The sequence below is a fragment of the Elephas maximus genome, chromosome 13 (assembly GCF_024166365.1).
Source record: "Elephas maximus indicus isolate mEleMax1 chromosome 13, mEleMax1 primary haplotype, whole genome shotgun sequence".
NCBI lineage: Eukaryota > Metazoa > Chordata > Mammalia > Proboscidea > Elephantidae > Elephas > Elephas maximus.
This window is the reverse complement of record NC_064831.1, coordinates 20,293,099-20,314,616: the sequence shown is the minus strand read 5'-3', so window position 1 is coordinate 20,314,616 and position 21,518 is coordinate 20,293,099. Positions and strand designations below refer to the sequence as shown.

Genomic DNA, 21,518 nt, shown 5'->3' with positions numbered 1-21,518 from the left:
TTTTTTTTTAAACATGTTGCTATTAAAAAAGTTAGCATAGTGTACTTACAAAAATACATTGTGGGAGGGGAGGGCATGAGTGGCAAACAAACATAGAAGGCACGTATTATTTGGGTAAAAATACGGTAGTTCCATAAGTCACTTGTTTTTCCTACCATATGGAGTGCTTTATTGTACTTGACTTTTTCCTGTCAAATATCTAAAACATGTTTTAATGCATTCAAAACTTCTGTCTTCTCTCTAACCACTTTAACTTTCTTACATGTCTTCATTTTTACCGTTTTTCCAATACCAGCACTAACAGGTAGTTTTAGTTTGTATCATGTATCTTATCCATGATAGAGTTCCATTGAGCTGTAGACTCATGATTTCATTATGCAAGAAAACTACAGCTGGATATATGTCATGGGCTGCATGAGTAATCAGGACTGAGAACGTGAAATCTGTGAATGCCAATGGTCCATGGTATTTGTTTTCTGTGATGAAATATTTGCCTTGGAGAAATATGCAAAAAACAAGTTTGACAGGACCCCCACTGTGCTAGTTCTGTTTCTTCCTTTGTGGAATTTGGGTTAGGAAAAGCATCTGTCTAGAGAATCCATGGGGAAAAAAAACACATTGCTGACAGCTGAATGCAGCTTTCAACAAGTGGCTTAACAAAGGAAAAGCACCAGCTCTGAGTTCTTGTGTCTGCATCATCATTAATCATTGGGCCCCTGCTTCCCCATCTGACTAGGGGTGATACCTGCTCCATTTACCTGTAGGGTTTTTATGAAAATCAGATATTTAAAAGAAATTAAAATCTGTTTTAGGATGTAGAGGACCACTAATAGAAGGGAATAGCTTGTAGGTTTCTTTGACACTTGAATAAGTACACTTAGATTGATCCAATTGAAACCTATCAATAGTCCCGTATTTTCTCTTCACCTGGGAAATTGGAATGCTGGCCTGTGTCTGACCTTCCCTCTTTCTTCTCTAGATCCTAGTCCCTTATTTAAACTGAAAATATGGCTATTTTCTGTCATTTTTAGCAAAAAAATAAAATAATCTAGAGAGAAGGGAAGGAAAGGACAAAGAGTAATCACTGTGGTTACAAGTAAAATTGCACATGATTCATTAGTTTCCATCAGTGACTTCTCGATAGGTGGTTCTGTGACCCGGTGACTGAGATACCAGCTGCATCCTCCCCCGAATTGCAAAGAATCTTCCCATCATTCAATTCAGTGTACTCTTGAACTTTGCATAAAAAAGTAGCATATTCTTTCAAGGAATATTATGAGACTGCTGCCTACGCTTTAAATCTGACACGCTTCTATGTTTTTCGTAGGTATTATCTGAAAAACAACATGGAAACAGAAACACTTTGCTCAGATGAAGATGCCCAGGAGTTGCTGAGAGAGAGTCAGATTTCCCTATTGCAGCTCAGTACTGTAGAAGTTGCCACACAGCTCTCTATGCGAAATTTTGAACTCTTCCGTAACATTGAACCTACTGAATACATAGATGATTTATTTAAACTCAAGTCCAAAACCAGCTGTGCCAACCTGAAGACATTTGAAGAAGTCATTAACCAGGAGACATTTTGGGTAGCATCTGAAATTCTGAGAGAGACGAACCAGCTGAAGAGGATGAAGATCATTAAACACTTCATCAAGATAGCGCTGCACTGTAGGGAGTGCAAGAATTTTAACTCCATGTTTGCAATCATCAGGTAAGACGGTGGGTTTGCCTGCAGACTCAGTGCAGCTCACAGAGTAAAAGTCAATCCAGGAACACCATCTAACTTGTATAAGTTCGGTGGGTTTTAATTGAATCATAATGAATAATAATTTTTCTCTAAATTCTAATCCTCGTCCCTAATTTTAAATCTCTGATATGTTCTGATTTGGACCCCAGGAAATCTCTCTCCACCACTTTTTTAGCTCTGTGACCTTGAGCAAATTATTTTAAATTCTCTGAACCCCGTGTATTTGTCTGAGAAGTAACAATACCCCAGGAAGTTATGGCCAAGAAGATTAATTTATATATGTTGAGTTCCATCAGACAAACACAATGTAGATACCCAATAAATGTTAATTGTCTTTCCTTTCTGCTTAGATTGAAGCTGGAACAAAGTACAAACTGAAACAATGAGCTGTATCGATGGTGGTAGTGATGATTAAATTAGTCCTTTTCTCTGTTTAGGAGCTTGATCATGCACTCATTACTATTATGGCTTTGTTTTATTATAGGATGTTTGCCCAGTCTGTTTTGTCAGTGCCTGCTATGTGTCAAGCACTGTTCTGTGTATGGAGACAAAGCAACAAAACAAAACAGTTAAATCGTACCCTCATGATACTTACATTCTAACAGTTTTGATTATATGAATCAAACCAAAAAATCAAACCCATTGCCGTTGAGTCGATTCTGACTCTTAGCAACCCTATAGGACAGAGTAGAACTGCTGCATAGGGTTTCCAAGGAATGCCTGATGGATTTGAACTGCCGACCTTTTGGTTAGCAGCCATAGCCCTTAACCGCTACACCACCAGGGTTTCCTTATATGGTTCAGGAGGGTATAAAGGGAAAGAGTAAAACCCCATGAGTCTGACCACTACTTCCATCTTCTGTTCTCATTGCCAGCATTTGCATTAATAGTTCCTTATTCTTCAGTAAACTTATATGTATATAAAGCATACACATAGAGGTGTTATATATTAACAAATAACACACTATTTTACTTCCTTCATTTTTTAAAGATGAGTCATTTAATTCTATACAACTTTTCTTTCTTTGCTCTCAGTGGCCTAAACCTGGCACCAGTGGCAAGACTGCGAACCACCTGGGAAAAACTTCCCAATAAATACGAAAAACTGTTTCAGGATCTCCAGGACCTGTTTGATCCTTCCAGAAACATGGCAAAGTATCGCAATGTTCTAAATAGTCAAAACTTACAACCTCCCATAATCCCGCTGTTCCCAGTTATTAAGAAGGATCTCACGTTCCTTCACGAAGGTAAACGTTAAGTAGAGGACTTTTACCTTCACTTGATGGGAGCAAAGAATAAATGTCATTGTGATTTCCTTTTTATTTTTTGCCCATTGTAGGAAATGACTCAAAAGTCGATGGGCTTGTCAATTTTGAGAAGTTAAGGATGATTGCAAAAGAAATTCGTCATGTCGGCCGAATGGCTTCGGTTAACATGGACCCTGCCCTGATGTTCAGGACTCGGTGAGTCTCTCATCTTCGGTAGCACATGTGGGGTCAGGGATGGTGGAGTGTAGAGATTGTTAATAAATTAGGAGGCACATTTGAATAGTTAACATTTGTAGCGTGGCAAATACTGCGTTAGTGCATGCTAAGAAGCTCCATTGAACTCTGACGATGAGACATTAGAAAAGATCTGCATCAGGTGTCCTTTTGACTGGCAGTGAAGGCAGTTTGTATTCAAATATTTGTAATTTAACATTAAAAATTAGGCACAATTATTTGTCATTATTTTTCAGAGCATTGACTTTGAGAGCTAAAACTCGTAGCCAGGTAGTATGAACTAAAATATCTAAATAAGCCAAATAGTGTGGTCTCACTGTCCACTGGATTTAGCTGTTAGTGTAGTCAAAAAGAATTGATTCAAGAGAGAGAGAAAGGAGTTGGTTTTCTTTTAGAATAAAAAATATTAAGACGTATTTTTCTTTTGAGTCAGAAAAACATTTGAGGTGTAGCTGTGCGTGAGAGGTGAAGATACAGTTAAATGTTTGTGGGCTGCTAGAACTGCTTATCCAGAAGTGTAGGCCTTTCTTTCTGAGCTTGTGATCTGTCTGTCTCTCTTTCTACACCCATGCTTCAATCTCCATGGCTCTCACTTACAGGAAGAAGAAGTGGAGGAGTTTGGGGTAAGTGGTGGAGACCTTGCCTACCCCACACAGTTCCTGTCTGCTCATTGCATTGTTTTCTGACCTGCTGTATTTTCTCATGCTTTGCATTTTTTTTCGTAACCCTCTTGCTCTAGCAGAATTTCAAATGACAAACTGACTTCAAGTTTCATCTGTGGGGGCTTTTGCTTTTGAGGTCATGATCCATGAGAGCTGTGACATGCCTGATGATTGTTCTCGGGAACTTAGGGCAGGCATACTTCTGAGCTTTCAGAAAGATGTATTTTAATGTAATTTGTGTTTTTTAAGGTGGGAAAAGCCTAAAGTGAAGGTGGGGGGCAAATATTAGAAGGGAAATTGTGCAATTAAAATAGTATTGCACAGATACTTGAGAAGTAAATATATATAATATAAAAGGTGCCCCCAGGTGTTAAAACTAAAAATTTTTACAGCTCAACTAACTACTGTTTTCATTCTATAAACCAATCCTTTTTAAAAAATAATTCTTAACAACTCACATGCTAAACAGTTTCTATACATACATGTTTACATTTGCATGACTGTTTTATTAACAGATTGACCATATGACTTAAACTCACCACATTCAGCCCAAGGAGTAAGAAAACAATTGTGAACAGTATAACAAATTGTATATAAATCTGTGTAAAACATTTTAGAAGTAGTAAATTTAATGCTGTGAATCCTAATGATTGTAGCTGTGTATCCTTGCATGAGCTCTTGTATACAATTGTTACTGTTTTCTGGCTTCTATGAGAGAACTGCATCGAATGTTCTATAGAAGTGAAAAGTGGAATTTCCTAGGTGGAATAGAGCAGGTGCCAAACATATATATGTATGTATGATTCTTTTTTTAACTAAAATTTTTTTTTAATCTGTATTATTCCATATTGTTACGTAACAGTTGACTTAGTGGAGTGAGGTATATAACCTTGAACTTAGGATGTTTACACACGCCTGGGCGTGTTCCACATAGGTAAAGGAGCCCCATGCCGGATGAGCTGCATGTCTGCCTTTCGTCTTCCAGGTCTCTCAGCCAGGGTAGTACAAACGCGGCAGTGCTAGATGTTGCTCAGACAGGTGGTCATAAAAAGCGAGTGCGTCGTAGTTCCTTTCTCAATGCCAAAAAGCTTTATGAAGATGCCCAGATGGCACGAAAAGTGAAGCAGTACCTGTCCAACTTGGAGCTGGAAATGGATGAGGACAGTCTTCAGACGTTGTCACTGCAGTGTGAGCCAGCGACCAACACATGTGAGTTGTTCCTTAGGGTGGCTGGCTGCAGACTCTGACTTTTGGAGTACAGAGTCCTCCCTTGTGCAGTGGTATGGGGTGGTGACAAAACAGGGTTTAGCACAAAGGGGAAAGTTATGGTTCTGTAGTCCTGAGACATACCTACCTTTCCCCAGCCTCGCGTGCTGCCATTGAACGCCACACAGGAATGTACTAGCCAGGCCCTCAACATGGGGAAGATGGCACAGTGAACTAATTTAGGGTGGCGGTTGCTTTTGGTTCCTCCCGAAGCTGCCAGTACACAGTGCAGGGACATGGGGGTGGATGCAGCCCCACTTTGTACCACTTGTCTTCTCACGGAGGTACTCCCCAGGGTGGGAAACTTGAGGGGGTTCACCAGATCAGAAGGGCACAGAACTGGGTATGCTGGTTGCCCTGTATACCTTTAGCCTGGATAGAACCCGGCAATAAATTCAGGTGTCACATGAAGCAGTGATTCTGTTCCATTCAGCCTAATGTCTAGGTTCTCATCCTTTGAAAATCTCACCAGGCCAGAAATGGGGCAGGTTTCCCTTTATTGGCATCTGTTTCTATGAGACAGAGGCATTTTCCATTTATGACACTTTTGAACCTTCTATGAACAGGTTCAAAGACGCCTTCTATGAAATTTAAATGTTAGGTGATTTGAGAAGATTCAGATTACTGAATTTACCCAGGACTCTATGAAAGCACTGCTGGCTGTAAAGAGCTTACCCTCTGGAGCCTATCCTCAGATTGGTCTGAGTTCACACCTTGCTTGTTCTTCTCACTAGGATGTTACTGTAGACAAATATGTCAGCTCCCTGCTTCTTAGTTTCCTTATGTGTAAACTGGTAGCCATACACAGGTCATGGAGTCATCTTGAATATGCAGATACTCACACGTAGCATTTGATTGTCTTTTTTTTTTATATTGGTTCCCCATCTATCTGCCATTGAATTATACACTTAGGAACCTCAAACAGTGTTGGCTGTTATTTGTCAACATAGATAATTCTACCCCACAGGAGAATTTGATAGTAAAAAGACTGCAGTTCATAAAAAAAATTTATTAAATAAAAACCTAGCTCATATGTGTCAAGGAATTTTGACACCACTTTAGAAAAATAATTCCTAACGATCTTCCTGTTTGTAGCTTTTATCATTTATCTGTTTTTTATGTAAGTACAAATACATATCGAAACCCTATGAGGCAGTGCTGCTCTGTCCTGTAGGGTCACTATGAGTCGGAACCGACTTGACAGCACCTGATAACAACAACAACAACATATTGAATTATCCACATTCTTCTAGTTCTGTTTTAATGTAGTGTTTAATAGTGTCATCATATTTTGAGATGGCAAGTTTCATAAAGTAGATATCGTTGTCATGCCATGCCTTTAATATTTTCTACAGCTAGGTTTGGTTTTGCCCCCCGCCCATGTCCTTTATACAGGCAGCAGGAAAAACAATATGCATTTTAGTATTCTAATTGCAGAAAATGCTCATACTGCTCTAAAATTATCTTGTTTGTAGCTACTAACACCTTGACTTTCCCGTTCTGTTTTCAAACAAAACGATTATCAGTGCCTAAGAATCCTGGTGACAAAAAGCCCGTCAAATCCGAGACCTCCCCGGTGGCCCCCAGGGCAGGGTCACAACAGAAAGCACAACCCCAGCCGCCGTCACAGCAGCAGCCGCTGCCACATAAAATCAGCCAAGGACTGCAGGTTCCTGCTGTGTCCCTTTATCCTTCACGAAAGAAAGTACCTGTCAAGGATCTCCCACCTTTTGGTAGGTGATAAAGTTCACATCCATTTCTGGTATAGTCACTGTCATGTTTTCAGATTAGGAAAAGAAAATGCTTATGTTGGGAAAAATATGTCTAATGTTCTTGAGTTTGCCCATGATTATTATTTCTTAATGAAACTTTAATGTTCGGGTCCCTGGGTGATGCAAATGGTATGTACTAGACTAGTAACCAAAAGGTTGACAGTTCAAACCTACCCAGCGGCGCCAGGGAAGAAAGGCCCAGTGACCTGGCTCGTAAAGATTACAGCCAGGAAAACCCTACGGAGCAGTTCTACCGTGTAACACGTGAGGTTGCCATGAGTCAAAACTGACTCAGCGACAGTGGATTTTTTGGTTTTAAGTTTAACTTTACTTTTACCCATGGAAAGGACTGTTTTTATAAATAGTATCTGATTTTTTTAACCTGGTTTATTTGTCAGGGCAGGGGGTGGGATAGGGAAGTTATGCTTTTATTAAATTGTTAATGAGTACAGAAATTGCCTTGGCCATACACAGAATCTAAACTAGTTTTGCCTTATTCTTGATATGATCAGTGTATTACTGGAATTTAGGCGGAATATTTTTAAGTCAAATGATTTTAGGGAATAAATTCTTATTTGTTGAAGGACTGATTCTGTAACTCGGAAAAATACAAATGATTCTTGTATGTTAAGGAGACAAATCAGCCTTCATCTTTCCTGTTAAAAGAATACATCTCCTAGTTTAATTCCTTTATGTAAGAGGCACAGCAAAGTAATTGTCCATAAGATGTACTGGTTCTGTGTATATGTGAAAGGAAGCAATGTTAAAAAAAGGAAAGAAACTTTTAAAAATAAACTTATGGTAAAAAATTTACTTAGATAAAACGGGCGTTGGTAACTAAGGTACATCTTTTATGAGTTGGACAAGAGACATATAGTATACGCCTTATGAACTCAGTCCTCGGCATGTTCGTCGTCGTCAGGAGATGTCCTATTTGTTGAGTTTGGGAGAAGGTGAGAAAAGAACATCTTTACTATGGCTGCTAACCAAGAGGTCGGCAGTTCGAATCTGCCAAGCGCTCCTTGGAGACAATGAGGCAGTTCTACTCTGTCCTACAGGGTCGCTAGGAGTCGGAATCGACTTGATGGCAGCGGGTTTGGTTTTCAGTTTGTATATGTTAGTAACCAGACCAACCCAAACTGTTGCCGTCAAGTGGATTCTGACTCCTAGAGACCCTATGGGACATAGTAGAACTGCCCTATAGGGTTTCTAAGGAGCGGCTGGTGGATTCCAGCTTGCCGACTTTTTGGTTAGCAGTTGTAGCTCTTAACCACTATGCCACAGCGTACATTAGTGTCTACATGTAATTAAAGTATTGCCTTATAGGTGATTTTTAAAAATGATTATCCTATAACAACATCAAACACCTACATGAGGTGAAATGAAAGATTAAATTTTGTTGCCACCCTTATAATGGCTTCTTTTAGGTCTGTGAACATTGAAAGTTGACATTATTTTAGTTTTACTGTAAAGTGCCTTCCCAAGTATCCCTTTGTTGTTCAAAGTAAGGTTGTTGAGAGTGCTTCATCATAACAGGAGAGACTAAAGATCCGAGTGACTCCCCTGTTTCTCACACGTATTTGGGGCAGGGGCAGGATCACCTTTTATTGACATATGTGATCCTTTGTCCTCCATCCTCATCCTGCTTGATCGTACACTTGGTCCTAGATCAATCCCTTCCTCTGGAAACCTTTTTCCATGGTTTCTGTGGCATGACACTGTAATGGATCCTCTCCTGCCTTCTTCTTCATTCATTTATTTGATCAAGTATGTATTTAAAAAAAAAAAAATGTTGCCACTGAGTTGATTCTGACTCATAATGATCCTGTAGGACAGAGTACAGCCCCATAGCGTTTCCAAGGCTGTAAATCTCTGCAGAAGCAGGCTGCCACATCTTTCTCCCACTGAGCAGCTGGGGTATTTGAACTGCTGACCTTTTGGCTAGCAGCTGAGCACTTTAACCACTGCCCCACTTGCATGGACTTCATTAAAGTTCTCTTACTCACTTTTCTCACTAATTCCAGTTAGCTCTTGACCTTTTACTTTCCTCCTGTCATTCTCACTGACCTGAGGTGACGTATCCAACGATACGAAAATATTTGTCAGAGTTCTATTGATAAATAGCCTTAGCTGTGTCACTTTCATCCTAAATTCAGATGTTTTCAAATTGTCTTTCTTTCTTTGTCTCCTAAGATCTGTGGAGTGAAGATGGTGACTGCTTTAGGGTTTAGAATCTGAAGTAAGATACCAGAAGCAGTCTATTTGTAGGACTCTGTCAGATGTCTGTCACAAATCATTGAGCATCTCACCCCTTCTGTAACTTTACACCATGAGGAGAACCAAAAACATTTACATTGTAAAGAGGTAGAAATTCGATGTAATGTTAAGGCCTATAATGTGTCATTGGATGGAGAGTCACTAACACACATGAATTCATTACTTCTTTTCCACCTTTAGTGCCTTCTGTCTCACAACTCCAAGTGTGATTTTCTGAATATGAATGAACCAGTTGCCTTTAAATAATAATTTTTACTTTTTAAAGTACATTCAGAATTCTCGTTGCAGAGGAGTTTTTTTAGTAATTAATGCTACTTTTTTTTCAGCCTTGAAAACATATATTTAAGTCGTTTACTTTTCTTTTAGGCATAAACTCACCACAAGCTTTAAAGAAGATTCTTTCTTTGTCTGAAGAAGGAAGTTTGGAACGTCACAAGAAACCAGCGGAAGATACAGTATCAAACGCCTCTTCACAGCTGTCTTCTCCTCCTGCTTCCCCACAGAGCTCTCCAAGGAAAGGTAGGATCATTGTTTCATTACTTACTTGTTTTCTTTATAACAGTCGTACATTTCAGCTATAATAAAGTTATAAACCACGTAATTTTTAATATTATAACGTCATTTAAATTATCTCATAATGTACAGTGGATTTTTATTTCCCCTCAGTTTTTAAATTTGGGGGGATTTTAATATTTACTTTTTAATATACTTTAATATAAATAGTATTAAATTTATAACTACATAAGGCCTTTTTAAAAATACGTTTGTATTTATTGCTTTTTAAGTGTGGAAAGTATTCTTTTGATATTAAAATTTAACTAAATTAGATTACATAACATTGTAGAGAAGAAGATTTTTAAAAACAAGAAAAACTAATACCTTCCTGATTTATTTTTTCCTTGTATTAACACAGGTCTTGATTCCCTTTTCTGTTGCTGTCATGCTTCATTTTTAAAGAGGCTAAATTTTAGGCAATCAGACTCTCCTCCTTTTATTATGAGAACTTTCACATAATAAAATAGGAGATGATTTTCTGCCATAGAGCCGTCCCCTGCTCTCTCCTCCTGCCTGTTACCTGACTAGGTAGGATTAGTTTTCCCTAGAAGAAGTCCAAGAAGGTTAATAAATTGTTGATTTAACTGATGCAGCAAATGCCTTCTTGTGCTTTACTTTTTTTCAGACACCTTTGCCTTTTGTGTGGGTATCAGTTTCTGCTGTCCTTGCTAAATGGATATATCTAAATTCTTTTTTCGTCCTGTTGTTAGGTGGCAGTGGCAATCAGCTGAGATCTTTTGGCTCCGGGCAGTTGGACTTAACCAGTTCCTCCTCTTCTCTTGGAAGTGAGAACAGTAACAAGAATAACAATACACCACGGACCTATGGGATAGGTGGGGTTTACAGAACCAAACCCATGGGTGGGCACGAAGGAATCAAAGGAGTCATCTCCTTAGTTCAGGAAAGTGGGAGAGGTCCTCCAGTGTCAGGTGCTCCCTATGAGTGGCTATTTTTCTAGAGGCTTTTTGTTTTTGCTTTTGTTGTTTTTGAGCAGAATGTTCAGGGAGGGCCTTAGATCTTGTCGGTCAGCCCTTGCAGTGTGGCTTATAGAAAGGTATTTCAGAGATGAAGACATTAAATCTTATCAAGACCTGTTCAAACTTTTAAAAAATAAATCAGGAACTCACAGTTTACTGAAAAGATGGGAAGGTACTATTTAGGGAGTAAATTTGCAACATTTAGGTGCTCTAGATTTAGTTTTTTGTTAGGTAAGTGGCATCGTAAAATTTGTATTGCGTATGGGTTTTTTTTATAATCATATAAAAGCAGTGTTTCAAATAGCTTATGAGATCCTTAGTAATGTTGTCAAAAAGAAAAACAAATGAGTACCAAGGAAGAAGATTTAGGTTTTTTCATTGAAAATGTCGGGACAAGCCTCTTTGTGAATTTCAAAATTATTTTTAGTAACAAAGGGAGGTTAAGGGTTCTTTCCGGCCAAGAAACAACCGTCTGCTTAGGCATTTTATAGTGATGGTCTGGGGAAAAAAGGAGGAAGTTTTCACACATGACATCCTTCAAAACAATTGATCACATGAGATTCGTCTAATATATTGTTAATGTTGAAAAACCAGATGGGAAAAATCCAAAGATAATCTTCTAAAGGTCTTATTTTTTATTCTTTTTGTTTATATGTCCACTTAAAATTCTCAGTATAATGCAGGTATTTTCAGTTCTAAAAATTGAAGACAAGATTACTAACTTTGCACTTTGAAAAAAAAATTAAACATGCTTTTAAATCTACTCATAGTTAATCTTCATGGCTTGTGTTAAATAGACCAATCGTAGTCTAATTTATAGCTAAGGGAGCTGAGAATAGTCTAGGAGTACTGTGATTTCTGCATCATTTCTTAACTCATATAACAGTGCTTTTTTCCTCTCTGAATTTTTAATAAGCAACTTAAACTTCATTAAAGTAAAAATCCACCTTATCTCTTTACTGCTTGGTCTCTACAAGTAGAATGTTTTGGGGTTTTTTTCCCCCACTTCAGTGGTGATATCTTTGCCTGCATTTTATTTTTGCTTCTATTTGCTAGGCGTCATCTTTATGTTGTAAACCTATAGTGTCTGATGACTGTGGTTGTATTCCTCATGCAGGCTGTACTTTGGCTCCTAGTGGTACTGTGGATAATTTTTCAGATTCTGGTCACAGTGAGATTTCTTCACGATCCAGCATTGTCAGCAATTCATCCTTTGACTCGGTACCAGTTTCGCTGCATGATGAGAGACACCAGAGGCATTCTGTCAGCATCGTGGAAACAAGCCTCGGGGTGGGCAGGCTGGAAAGGCGGGCCGTGATGGAACCCGATCAGTACAGCTTAGGGTAGGAGGCTTTTCTTTAATGTTCTTCTGCGTCCTGCTTCCATTTTTCTTTTATGACTCAGCTTTTTCTTCAAGATGCGTATTTCTACTTACTTTCCGTAATGCCTGAGAAATGTTCTCCCACCCCAGTTCTAATTGTCACCATTTCTAGGTGATTAAGTACCAGTGCTGTTTTTGTTGTGCAGACTGCTCTTCAGTTAGGCGCACTCTTTAGTGGAACTCAGTTGCTCTGGGTTGGAAGCAGAGGGTGACTTAACAGTTATCCCAGTTCCTTGGTAGGAGCTGCCTTCCTGAAATAATCTGATCATGTTGAGCCATCCTTCACTCTGTAAGGAAAACGTTCCTTTATTATAATCTAGTTGTTGTTCCTTTCCACCTGTGACAAACTGAGAAACTGGACATGACAGAACTGGCCAGTATGACGCAATATATTCTCTTCCTGGGATGAAAGATGGACACCTTTCTAGGAAACAGGGTGTTTTGGTTTTTATCATAGGTTTGTTAACAATGTTGCATTTTTTTCTCTTCTCTGTCTTTTGACCCTTTAGGTCCTATGCAGCAGTGTCTGAGAGTCGGGGTTTGTATGCTACAGCTACAGGGATTTCTTCCCCAAGCACAGAAGAACTTTCCCAAGACCAGGGGGACCGTGCTTCACTTGACGCCGCCGACAGCGGCCGTGGGAGCTGGACTTCGTGCTCAAGTGGTTCCCACGATAATATACAGACCATCCAGCACCAGAGAAGCTGGGAAACACTACCATTTGGGCACACTCACTTTGATTATTCAGGGGATCCTCCAGGTTTATGGGCCTCAAGCAGCCATATGGACCAAATTATGTTTTCTGATCATAGCACAAAGTATAACAGGCAGAATCAAAGCAGAGAGAGCCTTGAACAAGCCCAGTCCCGGGCAAGCTGGGCATCTTCCACAGGGTACTGGGGAGAAGACTCCGAAGGCGATACAGGCACAATAAAGCGAAGGGGTGGGAAAGACGTTTCCGTTGAAGCTGAAAGCAGCAGCCTGGCACCTGTGCCCACAGAAGAAGCCAAACCAGCGCCCGTGCCTGCTCACATAGCTGCCCCATCGAGCACTGCAAAGGGGCTGATTGGTGAGTTTCAGAATCAGCGCTTTGTCACATCTGGATTGGGGTTTTCATCTAATTTATTTGAAAAGTAAAATTTATGTTTGTGGTTCTTTTCCTCATTTTGTCCCTTATCGTATAAAAAGCCATACTTGCCATTGATTCAATTTCAATTCCTGGCAGGCCTACATGTGTCAGGGTAGCATTGTGCTGTACAGGGTTTTCAGTGGTTGATTTTTTGGAATTAGATCATCAGGTCTTTCTTCGAAGATAACTCTGGATAGACTCAAGCCGTGTTAGCTGTTTGCACCACCCAGAGACTCCCCATTTGCTGTATGATGCCAAAAAAAAAGAAAAAGCCCATTACCATTGAGTCAATTCTGAATTATGGTGACCTCATGTGTTACAGAGTGGAACGGCTCCGTAGGGCCCCTTGGCTGTATCTTTACAGAAGCAGGTCTTTCTTCTGCGGCACCACCAGGTGGGTTCCAGCCACTAGCCGTTAGGTTAGTAATCAAGTGCACACCATCTGCACTACCTAGGGCCTCCTCCATTGCTGTATAAAACCCAGAAAATCAAACCCATTGCCATGGAGTCCAATTCCGACCAATATGCTGTATAAAACCAAAAAACCAAACCTGTTGGTGTGGAGTCGATTCCAACTCACAGTGACCCTATAGGGCAGAGTAGAGCTGCCCCATGGGGTTTCCAAGGAGCAGCTGGTGGGTTCAAACAGCCAGCCTTTGTTTAGCAGCTGAGCTCTTAACCACTGCACCACCAGGGCTCCCATATGATGTATAAAACCAAAAACCAAACCCATTGCCGTTGAGTTGATTCCAGCCCATAGCTACCCTGTAGGACAGAGTGGAACTGCCCCACAGTGTTTCCAAGGAGCAGCTGGTGTGTTCAAACTGCTGACCTCTTGGTTAACAGCGAAGCTTTTAACCATTGTGCCACCAGGGCTCCAACATGTTGTATTAAAAAAAAAAAAAAAACCTGTTGCCATCGAGTCAATTCCAGCTCATAGCGACCCTACAGGACAGCAGCACTGCTCCATAGAGTTTCCAAGGAGTGCCTGGTGGGCTCAAGCTGCTGACCTTTTGATTAGCAGCCAAGCTGTTAACGGCTATGGCACCAGGGTGGGTTTCAGATAGGGCTTGTAAATTAGCAACAAATTTAGGATTTTGAAATGAATAATGGTTAAGAGCAGAAGCTCTGTGGTTAGGTACATATCAATATATTTCAATATTGTCAGCATTCAGTAAGTCTTAGTGTCAGGATCAGTAGATTGTCATTATGGATATTATTTAGTCTGATTTTGATTTTTAACCTGAAAATTATCAGGAAGGATACCCTTCTTCCTAGAGGAAGAATTTTTGTTTGATTGAAACCGTTTTAAACTTTGTATTTTTCTGTTTGCATCTCTTGATTTAGAACTTCACACCTTGCATATTTATAATTTTTCTTTGATTTGTGTTATGCAGACCAGCTGTTTCTGTGCTGAACAAATACATTCTCTTTGCACACTGTGGAATAAGAGAGTGCTGATAGATGGTGTAGTGATACAGACCATGGGCTTTTCTAAGACCTATCGGGATTTGAACCCCTGTCTTGCCACTTCACTGGTTTTGTGACATTGAGCCAGGTGCTAAGCTGGCCTGTTTCCTTGTCTCTACAATGAGCTTCATAATTTCTACTTCATAGGCTATTGTGAGGATTAAAGGAAATCTACTCAAAGCATTCAGACCAGTGCTTAGAGTTGTAAACTAAGTACGTGAAAGATGCTGCCTCGCTGCTGCTGTTTCTGTTGTAAAAGGTCTCATGCTCCCTCAGTCCTGTTGAAATGTTGTTTCCTGTGCCGTATTCAGTGTCTGTATAATTAAAATGTAGGAGTAGATTATAGAATACAAAGTGAAAAATCCTGGAATATGATTATTACAGACCTCACTTTTGTTAGTAGGGAAATTATTTTACCATATAAATAGTCATTGGTGAATATCAAATTTCATATCTTCTTAAAATGGATAAGTAGATAACCAAAAAAAAAAAAAAACCCTTGCCGACACGTAACGACAGAGTAGAACTGCCCCATAGGGTTTCCGGGGAGCAGCTGGTGGATTTGAACTGCCGACCTTTTAGTTAGCAGCCCAAGGCTTAACCACTGTCCCACCAGGGTAAACATATATTCTTAGGTTGCTGTTTTCTTAAAGCACTATCTTGTAACAAACTATGCTCCAAATTTTTATTGCAAATAAAAGAACAATGTTTTTTAGTTCCCACCAGTTGAATTTAGAAAGTTCAAGAAAATAAAATTTACACTTTATTTGCCTTCACAGATTTCATGTTTCTAGGCCATGGACATTAATGCAAGGATTTTAAGAAAAATACATATTTTACAATTGGAGTTTTAAAATTTACACCTCTTTTTGTACTACTTTCCCAAAATTTTTTTAATTTATTGTTTTCCAAAGTGAGGTCCAGACAAATGGAAGTAATCTGGAATTGATTCTCTGGCTAGTAAAGGTAAAGATGCAATAGACTGCCTTGTCTCCAGACAGGAAGGGGGGAAGAGAGAGAACTTTTACCAAGCACTAATATAATCCACTCCCTGGGTGGTATAAACAGTTAACACACTCGACTGCTAACCGAAAAGTTGGCAGTTTGAGTCCGTCCACCCAGAGGTTTCTTGGAAGAAAGGCCTGGGGTTCTACTTAAGAAAAATCAGCCAGTGAAAACCCTGTGGAGCACAGTTCTACTTCAATGCATATGGGGTCACCATCGGCAGCTGGTTAATACGGTCCAGGCATGGTACTAGATACCTGTTACAGTCTTCCTTTGGTTTAATTCTTCCAGTAAGTTCAAGGGTTAGATGTTGACCTTATTGCTATTTTATAGTTGAATTCAAGTTCTGAAGTAGTCTGTTTAAAGTTAAAGGTACTTAGACATCTGGTAGCATCTCACCAATTATTTCACCACAAAGAGATCACCGTGGCGAATAGTTAGGTTTAGTTAGTTAGCATCCATATCCCTGCCGGTGCGTGTTGTTTAAGATCTAAAACTGCCACTTCATCGTTATCAAGTAAAACTTTGTGGCTTGAAAGTACTCATCTCCCGCAGGAATTTAATGGCTGAGCCCTTGTTTTTACTGCAGCACGGAAGGAGGGCAGGTATCGAGAGCCCCCGCCAACTCCTCCAGGCTACATCGGAATCCCCATCACGGACTTCCCAGAAGGGCATTCTCATCCGGCCAGGAAGCCTCCGGACTACACTGTGGCACTTCAGAGGTCGCGGATGGTGGCCCGCTCCTCTGAGGTGCCTGGGCCTTCCCCTGTACAGCAGCCACATGGACATCCAGCAAGCAGCAGGCCTGTGAACAAGCCTCAGTGGCATAAACCAAATGAGTCGGACCCACGTCTCGCCCCCTATCAGTCTCAAGGGTTTTCCGCCGAGGAGGATGGTATATATGCGTTCTTAATAAATCCGACTTAGGGCACCTGTGGTCCTTCCAGGTGCTTCTGTTTCCTTCTCACTCTTGTCATTTGGTACTTAGCTGAGTCTCTAACCATGTACTAACGTGGAAAAAGATTCCTCATTCAGAGCACTAATCTTAGGCCTAGAGCTTTTGACTGCTTTCTTTGTGGTTTTCCCCCCGCCTCCCTAAAGGGCTTAAGAAATACCAGAGATTACAGATGGGGTCACTTGTAATAAAATACATACATGATTCAGTTTCTTGTGTAAGTCTCACTAGGATTGAAGTACTTCTGTGGTCCTATTTTAAGGAAGTGAGTAAAACCTCACGTACAAATTTATACTGTTTTTTAAGAATTTTTAAAACATCTTAAGTTGTCAGACTTGTGTATTTGAAGTTTTCTTTGGAAACATCATTTTTAACTTTTGATGAGTTTCTAATGAAAGTCTGATAAATATACTCTCTCTGTTGTCTAAGTTGTTGCCTTGCTGTGCTATATTGAGGTCATGTCTTCTGCCCCTTTTTTTACATTTTGAGTGTAAAATGTTTTATTACACAAATAATCATTACGGGGGGAAAAAATCACAAAACACAGTAAATGGAGATCACCTATGGTCTTTCCACCTGCAGATAACTGCTATTAACATTTCTGTTTAACCTTCTGTACTTTTTCATGTATACCCCAAAACCCACTGCCATCGAGTCGATTCCAACTCATAGTGACCCTATAGGACAGAGTAGAACTGCCCCATAGAGTTTGCAAAGAGCGCCTGGCGGATTTGAACTGCCGACCTCTTGGTTAGCAGCTGTAGCACTTAACCACGACGCCACCAGGGTTTCCTTTTCATGTATAGTAAGTGCATATTATTTCTAAAATGGCATATGCTGTTTTATAACTTTTCAGTGAGTCTGTTTTTAATAACTTCCCTGTCAGTAAACATACGATGTGTATTTTTACTTATTGTAAATATTTTTTTAATTTATTTTGTTGTTGAGAATATGCACAGCAAAACCTACACCAATTTAACCACTTCTCCATGTACCGTTCAGTGACGTTGATTTTAAAAAAAAAAAAAAAAAAATTTTTTTTTTTTTTTACATTCTTCGAATTGTGCAGCCATGCTCACCCTCCTTTTCTGAGTTGTTCTTCCCCAATTAACAAATCAACTGCCCCCTAAGGTTCCTGTCTCATCTTTCAAGTTGTTGTTGTCAGTTTGAGTCCCATACAGGTAGTTCTTAAAAGAGCATAATGCTCAAGGCAGGCCTTTTTTACTAGTTAGGGTAAACTGTAAAGGATCCTATTTCTTTAGTATTAACTTAGTATAACTAACTTCCAATTAAGAAAACTAATTTTTGGTTTAAAGATTGTCTCAAGGTAATAGATTACGTCAGTTTCAAGGGTTCATCCAGCCTCAGTGGCTCCAGAAAGTCTGGAGTCTGGAGTCCATGAGGATTTAAAATTCTGTTCTGTATTCCCCAATCGTTTTGATCAGGGTTCTTCTATAGAATCTTTGATCAAAATGTTCAGCAGTGGTAGCCGGCCACCATCTCCATCTCTTCTGCTCTCTTGGCAAAGGAGGCAGTTGTTCATGGAGACAGTTAGCCACACATTCCACATCCTCCTCCTATTCCTGACCGTCCTTCCTCTGTTGTAGTAAACAAATAAAGACCAGTCATTGTGCCCTGGATGGCCTATATTGTGTATTTTTTAAAAGATATGAATGGCATAAACTTTTTTAGACTTTATTTATTATTATTGTCAGTCATTGCATAGAAAAAATGACAGACTTTAAGTGAGTTATGCTAAAAAGAATAGTTGTGGTATTTTCATTTAGCACATCAGTGGATATCTTCTCTGCAGCACAAGAAATGACTGACTTTCTCACTGATTTTTTTTTTTTTCCCTTTCCTGGTTGTGTTTGCAGAAGATGAACAAGTGTCTGCTGTTTGAGGCACAGGCTCTTCTGGATCCAGAGTGAGCCGCCTGTAAGGAGAGCACAAGAAGACGTCCCTCACATTGGAGCCTTGGAACTCAGAGTCTGAGGGTGGTGGACCAGTTTGCCTCCTTCCCTGCCTTAAAACAGCATGGGGCTTCTTCTCCCCTCTTCCTTTCCCCTTTGCATGTGACATACTGTGAAGAAATTGCCCTGGCACTTTCAGACTTTGTTGCTTGAAATGCACAGCGCAGCATCTTGGAGCTCCCACTGTTGCTGCCTGCCACATCACACAGTGTCATTCCAAATTCCAAGATGTCACGCAAGGTGATGCACTCTGGCTGCACTTCTCAATGCCTGGAAGGATTTTTAAAAACTCTTCCTTTTAGACTTCATCCAGTCCTAGCACTTGATCTTGTTGGGATGATGAGAAAAGCTAGCCCTTGAACTATGGGGGCCTTTAACCCACCAGAGAAGACAAAGAAGAACAAATCCTTTGAGTACAGTGCTTGTCCACTTGTTTACAGTGCCCTCCCTTTTTTTTTTTTTAATGAATTTAAATAGTGTGTTCAGAGAATAATGTTATATCCATGTAATGATTACAGTATTATTTTGAACCGTTAAGTAGGGTTGCCAGCCTGGGTTTCTAAAAAACCAAATGTGCCGGACAGGGTGTGGCCCCTAAGCAGCAGGAAGCCCTGGCGCGTGCTTCTGTCTTCCTGTCCTTCTGGCCTCACCTGTGAAGTGCCCTGCCCCAGAAGTTGAAAATGTCAGCCAAGTACGCACCAAGACACCTGGCCCGCGCCTTCCCCGGCGGGTGGGCATCTTCCGGAAAGCTGTTTGCACATGGCCAGGGGAGGGAACGGGGACTCTGTGTCCTGTGTCTGAGCCTTATGGAGAGAGGCGGCGCCACTTGAGGGTGTGTTGTGCTCCATTGAAATGGATGGCAAACCCCGCATTTAAGTCGTTTCTTTGATTTTTGTTAATTTAGAGTTTTAGGGTTCCCTTTTTTTTTTTTTTTTAATTTGGAGAAATGTTTATAACTGGATAGCATTGCAGTGAAAGCAGCTTGGGATGTTGGAGCTGATGCCAGCTGTTGATGCTGCTCTTTGAAGACCACCCCCCTTGTTGAGTTGACACTGGGGGTAAACAAGCCTTTACCGTGGCAAGTGGTCAAGGGTCTGGTGGACGTGCCAGCCCTTGCAAGGCGGGTTAGTCACCAGAGGCTGAGCTACGGGCACTGCGTGTGGAGAAGGCCTAGGTGTAGCAACCACCTGCTCACAGCTGCTATCGACCCCGTGACTGAAGGTGACCCTCCACTCTAGTTTTGTTTTTGCACAGACTCCGGAAAAGTGAAGGCTGCCAATCCGAGTAGTACTCAAATGTGAGGAACTGCTGGTCTTGGATTTTTTTTCCATTAAATTCAGCTGATCATATTGATCAGTAGATAAACGTAAATAGCTTCAAATTTTAAAAGTGGAATCACAGTGTTTTTTCACTGTATCAAACAATGTCAGTGCTTTATTTAATAATTCTCTTCTGTATCATGGCATTTGTCTACTTGCTTATATATTGCCTTGTCAATTATGCATTTGTAATTTTACCTGTAATACGCATTATTTGCCAGTTTTATTATAGAGGCTCTGGACCTCGTGCATATAGAAAGACAGCAATCTAGCTCTACCACAGTTGCACAGACGTTATCTAAGCATTAAGTAATTGTAGAACATAGGACTGCTAATCTCAGTTCGCTCCGTGATGTCAAGTGCAGAATGTACAATTAACTGGTGATTTCCTCATACTTTTGATACTACTTGTACCTGTATGTCTTTTAGAAAGACATTGGTGGAGTCTGTATCCCTTTTGTATTTTTAATACAATAATTGTACATATTGGTTATATTTTTGTTGAAGATGGTAGAAATGTACTATGTTTATGCTTCTACATCCAGTTTGTATAAGCTGGAAAATAAATAACTATAACATAAAGCCTTGTCTATATTCTTAGTGAATTGCGCATGCTTTTTATTATTGAAGCATACTAAAGGTCTTTAGAAAGATGTGGCAGTCCGCTTCCATAGAGATTTACAGCCCTGGAAACCCTGTGGGGTTGTGTGTGTTGGAATAGGCTGGAGGGCAATGGGTTTGCCCGGGTTTGGTACTACAGGCCTTTAGTCTTACTGCCCCAGTGAGTTCTGAGGACACTGAAGAGATTTCACCTTTTGGTTGGTGGAGATTGTCTTCTAGGCTGTTCTTTTAAGTAGTTCTCTGTTGACTCAGAGAAAAGAGATTAACATCATTAATGTTAACACCATGTTCAGAATTCACAGTGTTTCTTGAGAGTCCGTGAACAACAAAGATACTGCTATATATTTCCATAGTATTTGTCTGTTCTCACCCCTTTTCCAGTAGCAGCCTCTGTGGGACGTAATATTTTCATCCACAGTTTGCACCCTGAGGAACAGTTAAGGCCATAATCACTAGGTTGTTAGTACATGAGGTATCACTGTTACGTATGTGATAAGTCTGAATAACCAAGTCAGTCTATTAAAGAGGCTGTTGTGTGTTATGTCGAGCTGATTCCGACTCATAGTGACCCCATAGGACAGAGTAGAACTGCCCCATAGGGTTTCCGAGGCTGTAATCTTTACAGAAGCAGACTGAGATCTTTCTCCCATGGAGCAGCTGGTGGGTTCGAACTACCTACCTTTTGGTTAGCAGGTGAGTGCTTAACTGTTGCCCCACCAGGGGTCCTTATTAAAAGGGCGAAAATCAGTAAGCAGCAGCCTGTCTTTAAGCAGTGAAATTGAGGATACACTTCTTATCCTCAGGCAGGTATGGATAACAGTATTTGTCCATCACTCACGGGGAAGCGTGTGGAAACATCAGCAAATGTGAGGAAGTCCAGAAGGAGAGCCAGGAGGAGGGGCCTCCT

The 21,518-nt window shown here is 40.3% G+C and overlaps 1 protein-coding gene across 14 annotated transcripts in view; it reads left to right on the top strand.

The window, feature by feature from the left end:
• RAPGEF2 (Rap guanine nucleotide exchange factor 2) overlaps positions 1-20,510 on the top strand; it is a 304,930-nt gene extending 284,420 nt beyond the window's left edge. For 4 of the 14 annotated variants that reach the window (XM_049905401.1, XM_049905397.1, XM_049905396.1 and 1 more), the window contains 12 exons: positions 1,328-1,711; positions 2,783-2,994; positions 3,087-3,210; positions 3,849-3,872; positions 4,897-5,120; positions 6,704-6,910; positions 9,593-9,745; positions 10,492-10,614; positions 11,876-12,101; positions 12,649-13,208; positions 16,333-16,638; positions 18,576-20,510. In XM_049905401.1, coding sequence (XP_049761358.1) covers positions 1,328-1,711; positions 2,783-2,994; positions 3,087-3,210; positions 3,849-3,872; positions 4,897-5,120; positions 6,704-6,910; positions 9,593-9,745; positions 10,492-10,614; positions 11,876-12,101; positions 12,649-13,208; positions 16,333-16,638; positions 18,576-18,601 — 2,569 coding nt within the window. In that variant the 3' untranslated portion in view covers positions 18,602-20,510. The remainder of the gene's footprint in view (positions 1-1,327; positions 1,712-2,782; positions 2,995-3,086; positions 3,211-3,848; positions 3,873-4,896; positions 5,121-6,703; positions 6,911-9,592; positions 9,746-10,491; positions 10,615-11,875; positions 12,102-12,648; positions 13,209-16,332; positions 16,639-18,575) is intronic. The other 10 variants (XM_049905405.1, XM_049905404.1, XM_049905409.1 and 7 more) reach the window with 7 other exon arrangements.
• The last annotated feature ends 1,008 nt before the right edge of the window (positions 20,511-21,518 follow it).